Genomic DNA, 12,310 nt, shown 5'->3' with positions numbered 1-12,310 from the left:
AAACCCGTCAATTTTTGGAGGTCCCTCGGTAACTCGGGCCCTCGCTTATAGTGCGGTCTATGTTTGTGGACCTAGTTGTGTGTGAGTTATCGAGGGAGAGGTGTATACAAGTGCAAATCAAACTTGAGAGACAATCTGTCACTGTCTATATGTACAATTCTCATTGAATTTAGTGCCATTAAGCGTTCTCATTCACTTAAGTGATACAGCTTAAAAGTCAAATGAATAATACCCTGGCATGAGGAATCTAAAGAAAAATGACTTGCCTGTAAATCAAATTCCTTAACGTACTTAAACTCGTATCTGTGTGAAATGTTCTGTGCAAACTACAGTGAAATAGTGATTACAATCAACTCTCCTGATCCATGTTGCAGTTTAGACCTTACGCTTATGGATGATGTAAATATGGATGTGGCCACTGAAAACTCCTTGTATAGTGGATAATGATGATCACTTTCAATTTTTAGAAATGGCTCCTTGAGAACTGACACTGCAATCAAGTGAGAGAACACAATGCACTGCTTATTTAAATACTGATATAAACTGAGTGTTGGCTCAGAAGTTACTACAGTTTTTAATATAACATTTTAAACAAGATTTTCTTGCTGCCCATTGACTGTTCTTAGTTTTAAATATGCCAAGATCACAGAAAAAGTAAAAAAATATTCCAAGTTTACTTGAGTTTAATTAAAATGATTAATTTATCAACTTGCCATTACTTTTTAAATTTTATTTTTTTCTTTAAACAAATTGGCACCTTTTTATCCATAACACAAGGAAAAGCAACTACGGTACATGTAATGTGTAAAATGGTCATAACATACTTGTTGGGCCTTTAAAAGCACAATTTTTATATCCATACAGTGAATTTTTAAATTACTTCATCAAAACTTCATACACATGAAAAGGTCAAAACCATGCGTGCATAAACCTTTATCTTTCTTTTGCCAGTCAAAAGTAGTTTCATTATTAGCATATTGCTTAACAAAATGCAGGTAATATTTTTCTGCAGATCTCTCTGACTGCTGTGTTTACCTAAAACCTGAAGTTACACTTTTATAACAAGTTTTTTCTATCGTATGTCACAATGTTTTGATAACCATGCAATGACCACTGGCAACTCATGCAGATTAAGAATGATTCCCTAACAAATACCCAATACGCAGGGGAAAAATAAATATTTTGTATTTAAGTACACATATTCTGTAAGTTACACATATTGGATCGAAAAACAGACACTGCCAAATAAACTAGGGCATGAGCTACAGAGGTACCTTGAAATAATTAAGGGATGAATACTGACAAAAATCAAGGTGAAGGTGGGAATCATTGGGTAAATGTTGAATAATTGTTTTATGCATTGGCAATAATTGTCAATAAATAGGCTTCGAAGGAAATAGTTTGGTTTCTAGATAATTACCATTCTTTTCAAGATAACTAATCTTTGGAAGATTAGTAAAACCTTTACTCCAAGAGGTTTCAACATGCATAACGTGTATCTGCAGAAAAATTGTGTAATGTGTCACAGCTTTTTTGCATATGAATGTTGATACATTCTATTGTTATGGTATTGTAGATTTAAGACATAACTAGATTACTTTTTTCATAAAATATGGACATTTAAAAAAAAACAATACTGAATTTTGTATTGTTCTATATCATTTTAATTGTTCTATAAAATACTGGTGCCGCAGTTTAATGGTAAATAATCGTGAAATATTTGCTCATCCTTGAGGAAACCAATTGAGCCAATTCATTATCTACAAACATTGGATGCCACTTCTATATAATGTACCCTATCTATAAATGACTATGTCTTTTGCTTGTTTTCAATAAAAGTGGATGTTAGTTTTACTTCTGAATGATCAAATCACATAGAAAGCAAAACAAAGCAAAGGAAACAAATCCAATATGCCAGCATAATGCTGAAAGAAGGAACAGCCTGATTTAAACAAAAACAACCAAAAGAAGATTTAATAAAGTAACCATACCAAGTCCCTTACATTACTGCCATGACCCGCTGACACTCGACCCTATACTACTATATAAGAGCTGACGACTCTTGACCAGCAGAGATGTTCTGCACAGTGAAGAGGATAATGAAAGAAAACTATGTTACCTAAACATAATTGCTTTCTTGATGAAATCCTGATATAATGACAAAAAGGAAGAAAATTGCAGTTATAAGACTTGACTGATTATAGTTGGGTATTTATCGATCTGCAAATTGTTACCATATCACCCACAAATTTAACATCAAGTCCAAGTGCTTTAAGTTTGTAATTCATACATGTCAACCAATTGGTGTAAGCAATTATTGCTTTTAGAAGTGACAAAAAGAGTAATTTTGGCATAAAAAGTGATTCCTATATGACATGCCTGAATTACAGCATGTATGAATAAGATACAGTTTTACAGCTAACCTGGTTCTCATCATCATCATCATCATCATCAGTCTCATGACCTAGTGTGGTCGTTGAGGCACTGTCCTGCTGAACATCTGACCAGTTCCCTCCACTTGTCTCGATTATGTGTCAATGCCTGTGTCTCCGCAAAACTTTTCCTGGTCCATTCTGTAATGTTGTCAGTCCACTTTTTTCTCTGTCTACCTCTCCTTCTGCCACCCTGGACGCTGCCTTGCAGGACTGTTGTGGATAGACTGTTGGCTCTAGTGACATGGCCATACTTGTCATAAAGGGCAAAATCTATATGGTTTAGAACCAGAGCACAAGCAAAATATATACTGAAAAGTTATTTATATTCAGCAGTCATTACCGTAACTATTCTACTTTTGGAAATTTTGCTGAATAATCATAAACTGGAAATCTGCAACGAGGTCTGGTTCTCAGATTGCTGTATTACATTACTCTCATATACATCTTTTAAAGTTTGTAAAGTGGTGATGATTTGTGGGTTTTTTCTGATCTTCAATGTTTTGAACTTTGTAAAGATCCATAAATTTTCTATCATATAGCATCAACAATTCACATGGTAAAGCGTTTCATTTAACAAACGGTGCCATTTTCTTTGCAAGTAAAAACTGGGTCACAACTTACCTAGCTTATCAATAATATGAATTTGTGAGGCAAACTTCACATTTGATGAAAGACGTCTGTTTTCTTGGAAATTGATTATATACAGTTGCTAAAATATCAAATACCTATATACTTGCGTATAAGCCGAAAAATTTAGGAAAAAAATAAGGCCTGGAAGAAGGGGGGGTCAGCTTATCTGTGGATCAAGGTCCAAGTCTGAAATTTGTAACGCTTTTTTCCCTCGATTTCCAGTGTTTATTGTTTCTGTCGATCGCCGAAGATGAGATCACATGCCTAATGATGCCACATGGCTCATAAGATTTGTGCTGTCGTGAAGTGAAACAAATATTTTTTTCTAACTTAAGTGGTAGAATAATGAATGAAAATCATGTTTTAATGTACTTGACGGTTATTTGACAGATGTCCACCCACCAGAAAATGCAGCCATACGTGTTATTTGAGCCACTGTGGTACGTGTATTTCCAAAAGAACCGCCATATTAGTTATCTCCAGTCAAGTATTTAACCTAAACCGAAATCGCAAGCTCTTATGCAAGCTTGCGACAAGCTTGCGCAAACTGATATCACGCAAGCTAGTAATTGGAACCTTGCGGCAAGCTTGTGCTAGCTTGCACGGAATAAACTGCCAAACTTGCAAGGTTCTTTATTGCAAACTTGCGCAAGCTAACTGCAAGCTATCCGCAAGCTTGCGCAAGCTAACTGCATGCTAGCAGCAAGCTAACTGCAAGCTAACTGCAAGCTAGCTGCAAGCTTCAATTATGTAACAAACAAGCTTGCGCAAGCCATGGTCATGTTAAGCTTAATTTGTGCAAGCTATTAATTAAATTTAGCTCAAGACTAGGTCCATTACTATAAATATAGAATACAAAAATGACATATACAGACCATTCAAGAATACTCTTCATGATGATACAATTGTTGCAGTATAAAGTATGTTATTATGTAATATAATCGGAATAAACGGAAAACATGATGCTACGATTTTTTTTATTGACTCTTAAGTGACCTCCGTGCAGTTGCACACTTTTGATTGATAACGTCGTTGAGAACAGCATCAGTTAGGCATGGTTCACCATTTGGCTTTTTGTAAATACGCAGAACATATTGTTTCACGAAGATAAAACTACTGCTAGCAGTGGAACAGATGCTTTGTCATCCGTCTTGTTATGTGCACTCTTTGCTCCAAGTGCACTGGATCTTGCCAGCCTATCTCTGGTGAAAAAAGTATCCAGAAGAACAATAACAAGTTTTCTTGGATTTCCATTTGCTTTATGATTTACTTGGGGCAGCTGGGCCTGGGTTAGGTAAGCATCACAGTCATCCACAAGCTTTATCTTGGGATTTCCACCGCTCTGAAAAATGAGAGATTAAATAAAATGTACACTTAACAATAATTGCCAAACAAGCTTTCACCTTATACAAAGTATTTTCACTGATTGGTGTTATTGTGTGCTTCATGGAACAACTCCACTTTTCAGGTTGGGTGACCAACATCAATACAGAATATTGCATAAAAGTTTCTTACAAATTCAGGCATGTCAAAAAAAAATAATTGCCTCTCATCTTTGGTCCCATTCAGCAAATTGAGAAACGTAAAATGATCTGTATACATCATTTTTGAAAATGAATAAAGTATGAATTCATTATTTTTGGCACCTTGTTTTTGATGAAATGTAAGACCCACTATTTTTGAGTACCCTTGAATACATAACAAAATGTCAATACTCACCGTACGTGATTCCTCCCATGTATTTATTGGCACTGATTCGGCACAGGAATCTTGTTCATCACAAGTGTTATCTTGCATCTGATTTTGGCCACTAGTGTTCTCTGTCTGAAGTTCAGCTTTCCTAAATAGTCTAACTGGCTTGGGACAAATTGGGGGCTGAACTTCAGTATGCAGGACAATCTGGAAAATGATTCCATAGCATTAATTTTCTTCATGTTTGTGAAAATTACTATTGGAAAAATGTAACATACAAGACTTTTAATCCTCCCGTGACAAGAATATTGTATGGTCAGAGTTAAATTTGCTTCACAATATGCTGGTAATGTAAGAATGCAAATGTTTCACTTCAAGAAAGTTATGATTTTCAATCAGATCTTATGCAAGTTGCTTACTCTGAAATGGTACAGCTTGTCCATATATTAAACCTGTGTAATATACAGTAGTCTAATGCTGCCAAGAGCTTTGCATTTGCTAAAAAGGGTGGGGTGGTGGTGGCTTTAATTATGTCTCCATGGAATTTTTCCAGGTATGAACGTTTTTGATGTATTTTTGAAACAAAACAGTCTGTGGGTGGGTATAATTAGGACTGCATTAAACAGGCCTGGGGCAGCACAGTATTTTACCTAAAAATGTAGCAAATGTAAGTTGGTATTTACAGATAGATACCTACTTCATTGTTAGCTCTCATTCCAAAGCTTCTCTTGTCCTGTAATATAACAATGCTGTATGAAAAACATTGACTAATGTTTATTACGGATTAATTATTAAGTTCCTTCCATTTTTTACTTTGGAAAAGAACTTTTTCTCTACCTTTTTATTTATTTAAGTTTATTAATCATGGATTTGGTATTCACATTATATATTTCACATTAGTCCATTGCCTCAACTTAAACATGTTCTACCATATCCTACTGAATAAATGATGTAAGTCTTACTATTAATAAAATAGAAGAATAACATCTGACAGGAAAAGGAAATATGTAACAATTTCTCGTTCTCATTTACTTTACCGCCATTAAAAGGACATGGAATCTGCCTGAATTTGGGCTCATCATTCCCTGTATAAGAACTTGTGAACTTACAGCTTTAACTGAATGTGTCTCCACCAATTAAACTAACAACCATAAACTTATCACTGGGTGAAAATGACAATGAGATTAAAAATAAATCATATCTACCTCAAGTGCACTGGTCAACTGCTTTAAGAAGTTAATCCTTGTGGCTAGAAATATCATTGTAATATTGAATAATTTACCTTAAAAAAATATCAAAGCATTAATTTACTTCAGTCTTCAATTAAGCGCCAGAAATATTTAAAAATTTACACTTCTCTTTTCTAAATACAACTTGAACAATGTAGAAAGGCAGGGCATTGGGTTTTAAATTACGATATCATCTGAATTTAACAACATTTTCAACACATGATAGATTATGAAGGAAGAACCTGGTCAAAACCACCAGCCCATGGCTGGGCATTAATTACTGATGCATTTAAAATTTCTATTAGCATACGTTATATGCCTAAATTATAAAATGAGTAAACAAATGTGTTAATTTGTTTTACCTGGTAGCATTGTTGTGGCCGTCTTAAGTATTTCAACTTCTTGTTTCAGCCTGGACACTTCTTCCTTTAATTGTCGGTTTTTATCTTCAAGCGCTTGACTTTTCAAGTGCATATCATTAAATTGTTCTTGCCGTGTTTGTAGCGTATGATAAGAGTTACCAGGAGACCTGTAAAAATCTTCAAGAAAGGAATAATTCTGAGATGAGACATATGGCTGAAATGCAGTGATTGCTCCATATAAATCTCTGTCTGCATAAGCTGACGTATCTGTGCTGAGTGTGTTACTTGTTTCTCTCTCCAAATCTAGTGTGTCTTTTCCCGCATGCTGATTTCTCTCCTCTCTATATGCATTTCCAATAGATACATTGACTCAGGATCTGAAGTGCAACCTAGACGTCTATTCTGTACTATCTCTTCTAACTGTTTGTTGACTGCCTCTAACTTGTTTCTATCTAACTCTTTCTTCCTTCTTTTCTCTTCAAGTCTTTCATTATCATTTGCTGTATAATTTTTTGTCTTGTCCTCCTTTCTTTTTCTCTTGTCAGTTTTATCAGTTTCTGAAAACAAGGACAAAAAGGTTTATACAATGAACTGAGTATGGATTAATTGCAATTACTTAAGGCCTTTAAGAGGAACATTTTATGATGATCTGGCCAATTTAAGAACCCTTTCCTAACTCACTGATGACTAACAACCAGGTCCAAGTTTGAAAGAAAAGGCAGAAAATTATTGAGGTCAAACATAGGAAACATTTCAATAAATTACACTTTTACAGGCAGTAAATTCAACATTCTTCTTCTGACTCACCTACTTTCAGAACTTTTTGTTTGAGGGTTCATGTCTATCACAATTCTGACCAAGTTTTATGAGAATTGGATGAAAATGCCGTTTTTATGTAATTGAAGCAAAACATACAAAATCTCAGCAATTAAATTGCAATGACTTGTCACTATAATTTAATTTAATCGATGTATTAAGCTTACTGCACTGGTATGTTTCACACTGCACCATCTTGGCCTGCAATTGCCTGTCTTTCATCTTCTTTTCCAGATCTTTCTTTGACTCCAAAACAAAAAAAACCTTATAGAATCGACAATGAAAATCGTTGGCTTCACATAATCAAATAATAGAATTTTTCTCTGGGTATCTGATATGCGCATTTATGTATATGTAAATATAGTTCTTTTAAATGCAAAGCATTGACAATTTCAAATTATTCTTAATTAAGAATTTAAAAGAATATCACGAAGCCACTTTTATTCATGCTGCTATATTCTGAAGTGTTTGTGATTGAATTAAAAATAATAAAGACGTCTACTTGCACGAGTTTTGTGATTCAGATATTTCTAAGTTTATATCTCTTAAGCTGGTGACCAGATCTGTTAAAGTTACATATCTGGTGATTGTAAAATAAAAAGAAGTCATGAAACTGAAATACGGTTGGCCGATAATGGTTCCAAATACTGACACTTTGCAGCGTAACTTATTTTCGAGCCGTTAGAATGACGTCACACGGTAGTTGATGTCCGTGTCGGCATCTCTTTTAGCAGAATATATAAAATATTTCCAGTGAGGTAAAATTTTGTATTCTGTAATGCAACTTCAAATTTAAATAAAATTTGTCAATTTCTACTTCTAATTTGTCTACTTTAAACTTACCGCTGATCTCGACAATCACTCCTTTCCACAGACCATACTTTGGCAAGTTGGCGGTTATTTCTTCTCCAGGAAAATACTCGTTCCAAGGTTTCCTAGGTTCCTTCACTATATGTAATCTATTCACGCTGGTCGTATCATCATCCCAGTCAAACCAACAGTAAATAGTCGAATTTTGAGTCATTTTTGAAGGCTAATAGATATATTTTTCTAAATAAATATTCCAATCTCTTTCACGTATGAAGCACGTTCGGTTTTCAAATTGCAGTAACAAACTCCACCCATCCAATGAAAAGCTGCAACATTCCTAAGAACTTGAACCAACCAGGATCTTTGTTACTGATGCATATTTAGTGAATCTGATCAGCTTCCTCCGGTAATGTCCGTGGATTTTAATTAAACAAAATGTCGTTACGGACTTTTATTTTCTTTACGATTATGTGATCACATTTGCTTTGAAAATTGTTAGTACATATCTTTTATGTTGTAAATTATGAAACAAGTAAATAGAAAAATCGCAAATAACAATCTATAATTTACGGTAAATTATACGGAAACGCCCGAACATCGTTAGATTTTCACTGGGATTATTTATCTTTAAATAGTTTAATATATTTCGAGTTTCTATTTAGTTGTAAAATTGTTAAAAACTAGTGAGTATGCTATTATGTTTTTAAAATGAATACTTATATTTTTTGAATGGTAATTTTCCGCTATCCGTGATCGGAAAAGCCCAGTGAGAGTTGTGATGGGGCAGTATGCTGAAGAGGATATTTTTCGTACTCATTAGATTAGATAGAAAGAAATGAATAAAAGGAAAAGCTCTGGTTACAATAGTCATCTTCAAGCCGATGACCCGCTGGAAGCTGCGCCTAAAACAATGAAATGGCGTATAAAACGGAAAATCAAACAAGCTGAAGCCACCTCCTCTGAATTAGAAAATGGCTTCGATGATGCTGAGGCCTCGAGTGCTAGCTGTGAGGATTCTGAGCTTGGACTGCCAAATGTTGATCCTACGCAGAACGCTGAAATGTATGTTTATATTGCACTTATGGTGAAATTCTATTTATATATTCGACTTTTTTGTAAGCACGATACCGTCGCTGTTTCGCCATTTTATTGGTTGAACTTGAAACTCGTTTTAAAATAAACGTTTGTATTGCATGGCAAATATTTATTTCTTCTTTTTCAGGACAGCATACTTTAAATTGAGATTTCGCTCAAAATAAGATTTATTTCCTATCCAGTGCAACATTTTGTAGCATTTAAACAAAAAACAACTATAATTACTTTTTCATGATACATTTATGTACATATTTCTTTCAAGATATGGTCTATTACTTAACTTATGGTCCAGTTCGCTTATTGTCGTTTGAACTGTTTCCAACCCAAGGGCTCATATTCTTTCATGGTCAGATATCTTGATTAATATATCTCAAAATTTCATGTTTATTCTGCAAATGATAAAATCTTGTCTCTTGTAATTAAGAATTGGAGATGCTGTATCCAGTGGTTCGTGTAATGAAAGTGACAATTTTTTATCTGATGGCAGTAGCAAGGCTGAACAAAATGAATGGTTTGAAGTAATCAATGTAGATTCTGCTTGGTATGACTGTGACAATGATGAAGCTTCATTTCCTCAACAAAGTGATGAAAAAGAAGTCATACATGAAGATCACAAGGATGGTGATGAGAAGCCAATATACAATGGTGCCTCCATAACTTTGGCTCAAAGTGCAATTCTTGTAGTGCCATTTGCATTAAGGCACACTATCACTGGAGAGTGTTTAGCTGATCTACTTACATTAATTTCTTTCCAGTGTCTGGCAACAAATATTATTCACAAATCCCTTTACCAGTTCAAGGCATACTTCAGTAAGTTTAAGGCACCATTGAAATTTCATACGTATTGTGTAAATTGTGAATTTCTCTTGAAAGAAACAGTTGAAAGGTGTCCAGTATGTGATCATGGTTTGAATAACAAGAATAGTGTATCATATTTTGTTGAGATTCCATTAGTTTACCAACTAGAACACTTATTTAAAAGACCAGGATTTCATCAAATGTTGTGGCATAAATTCAGTAGGACAAAAAAGCACTCTGATAATATAGAGGATATGTATGATGGTGAACTTTATTGCAAATATTCTAAACCTGGTGACTTTTTAAACAATAAAATCAATATCTCTTTTATGTGGTACACTGATGGAGTGCCATTGTTTAATCATCAAAGATTAGCATTTGGCCCATATTTCTTGCAATCAATGAGTTGCCTTGTCAAGACAGAATGAAGCAAGAAAATATGATATTTTTAGGCATGTGTTTCGGAAAATCAAAGCCAGCTATGTCGACTTTCCTAAAGCCTTTTCATGAGACTCTAAAACATTTCCAACAGGATGGAATTCAAGTAGATTGTTCACACTGTGAATGTCAAATCATTGTGAAGGGAATGTTACTGTGTGGTACTTGTGATCTGCCTGCCAAATGTATTGTTATGAATATGACACAATTCAGTGGAAAATGTGGTTGCCCTAAATGTAAGCAAGAAGGTAATGTTGTCAAAACTGGTAAAGGACATACACGGGTGTTTCCGTTTGATGCTGCTTTGATAGATGGTCCAAAAAGGAATCACTGTGAGTTTGTTTCTAATGGTGAAGATGCATTTGCAACCTCTTCTCCACTTTTTGGAGTCAAAGGACCATCTTGGTGGGTTAACGTTAATACTGACATTATTAATGGAACAGCTATAGACTATATGCATACTGTACTTTTGGGGATAGTGAGACAACTACTTTTACTGTGGTTTGACACAAAATTTCCATCTGGTTGCATATCTTCGACTGTTAAGCATAAAACCACCCTACTTTGTTCACCGGCATCCAAGGAGCATTAAAGATCATGCTCAGTACTGGAAGGCATCAGAGTGCAGAGCCTGGCTGTTCTTTTATTCAGTGCCTGTTATGTTTGGGATTTTGAAGAAGGAAATTTTTCAGCATTATTTGCTACTTGTTGAATCTATATTTATACTGAACCTTGATTCACTATCTCATGATCAGCTGCTATATAGTGAAGAACTTCTTATAAAATTCTGTTGCTTATTCTCTGTATTGTATGGTGAAAAGCATATGTCAGCAAATTTACATCAGATACTGCATTTACCTGACACTGTAAAACAACTTGGACCATTGTGGGTGTATTCCTGTTTTGCATTTGAAAGCATGAATGGAAAACTGATAAAACTTTTTAATAGAACACAAAATTGTGTTGTGCAGATAGCAAATGCAGTATCAGCTTTGCTTAAATTACCAGTTATTGCAGAACAGATTAAAAAAGAAAGCACTTTAGGATACTTTTACCGTAAACTTACAAGTACTAAACACCATTACACAGTTACAGAAACTATATCTAATGGCATATACATGATAGGTGGACAACGCTTGTGTAACTTGGAAGCAAAATATCACTCTGCTTTAGCTTTGAAACTGAAGAACTCGTTAGGAAAATGTTACATATTTTATAAAATTTTACTAACTGGTGTTTTATATCATTGTATTAGATATAATGCAAATTACAGGAATTCATACACTGTTGAGTACTTTTCACAGAATGCTATCTGTTGTGGGTAAATTCTTTTTTTTTTTGTTAAATGTTGTCCTCTGTGTTCATGCAAAATTGGTCAGTGCCAGTGCTTTGCTACATATATGGCCATCATTTTAAAGATAGACTTAGATGAAGAGTGTATTTTCACCCAGGGTAACACAGACTTTATAAAGTCAAAATTAACAAACATAAGATCTGGGAATATGACAAATATTTGCATAGAGTTCCTGTTAAAGATATTATTGAGTTAGTTGTGGGTGCAAACATTGTTAATCAAAAATTGTCTGTGTCAATGAGGCCTAATAACATTGAAAGCGATTAATAAAATTCTTTGAAATTTGTATGTCACTGTGTCTTTTCTTTTACCTTTCTTTGACTTTGAAGGTGTTTTTCCAGCATGCTCAGGGTTAAAGCAATACATTATTCAGGCATCAGCTTATCAAAGAATATATAATATTCTGTATCTACTAGTTCTATATATTCATACATGACTATATATATAAGGACTGGTTTTAATGCCTCAAATCAATATGCTGGAAATAATATGGTCATTAAAATGTATTGCTTTAAGTTTTTGACTTTGTTAATCTTTTATGAATATGTGGAAGCTTGCGGTTTTTGCAACCACTTGTAAAAACTGCAAGCTTGCAGATGCTTGCAAGAAAATTGTCAGAGATGGTACCATGCTTGCGCAAGCTAGCAAATA

The 12,310-nt window shown here is 34.4% G+C and overlaps 1 protein-coding gene and 1 pseudogene across 1 annotated transcript; one reads left to right on the top strand and one right to left on the bottom strand.

Moving 5' to 3' along the window:
• Positions 1-6,649: 6,649 nt before the first annotated feature.
• On the bottom strand, positions 6,650-7,401 carry LOC149792628 (uncharacterized). Its single transcript, XM_089969420.1, has 2 exons — positions 7,332-7,401; positions 6,650-6,905 (listed from the first exon to the last, which is right to left on the bottom strand). The coding sequence occupies exons 1-2, from the start codon at positions 7,384-7,386 to the stop codon at positions 6,652-6,654; spliced, it is 309 nt and encodes a 102-aa protein (XP_089825546.1). The 5' UTR covers positions 7,387-7,401; the 3' UTR covers positions 6,650-6,651.
• Positions 7,402-8,809: 1,408 nt separating this feature from the next.
• LOC149792627 (uncharacterized) lies at positions 8,810-11,786 on the top strand (annotated as a pseudogene).
• Positions 11,787-12,310: the final 524 nt, after the last annotated feature.

This window comes from Sinohyriopsis cumingii, chromosome 9, assembly GCF_028554795.1.
Source record: "Sinohyriopsis cumingii isolate HCF-2022 chromosome 9, ASM2855479v2, whole genome shotgun sequence".
NCBI lineage: Eukaryota > Metazoa > Mollusca > Bivalvia > Unionida > Unionidae > Sinohyriopsis > Sinohyriopsis cumingii.
The sequence above is the reverse complement of the archived record's forward strand: the minus strand, read 5'-3'. Positions and strand labels throughout refer to the sequence as shown.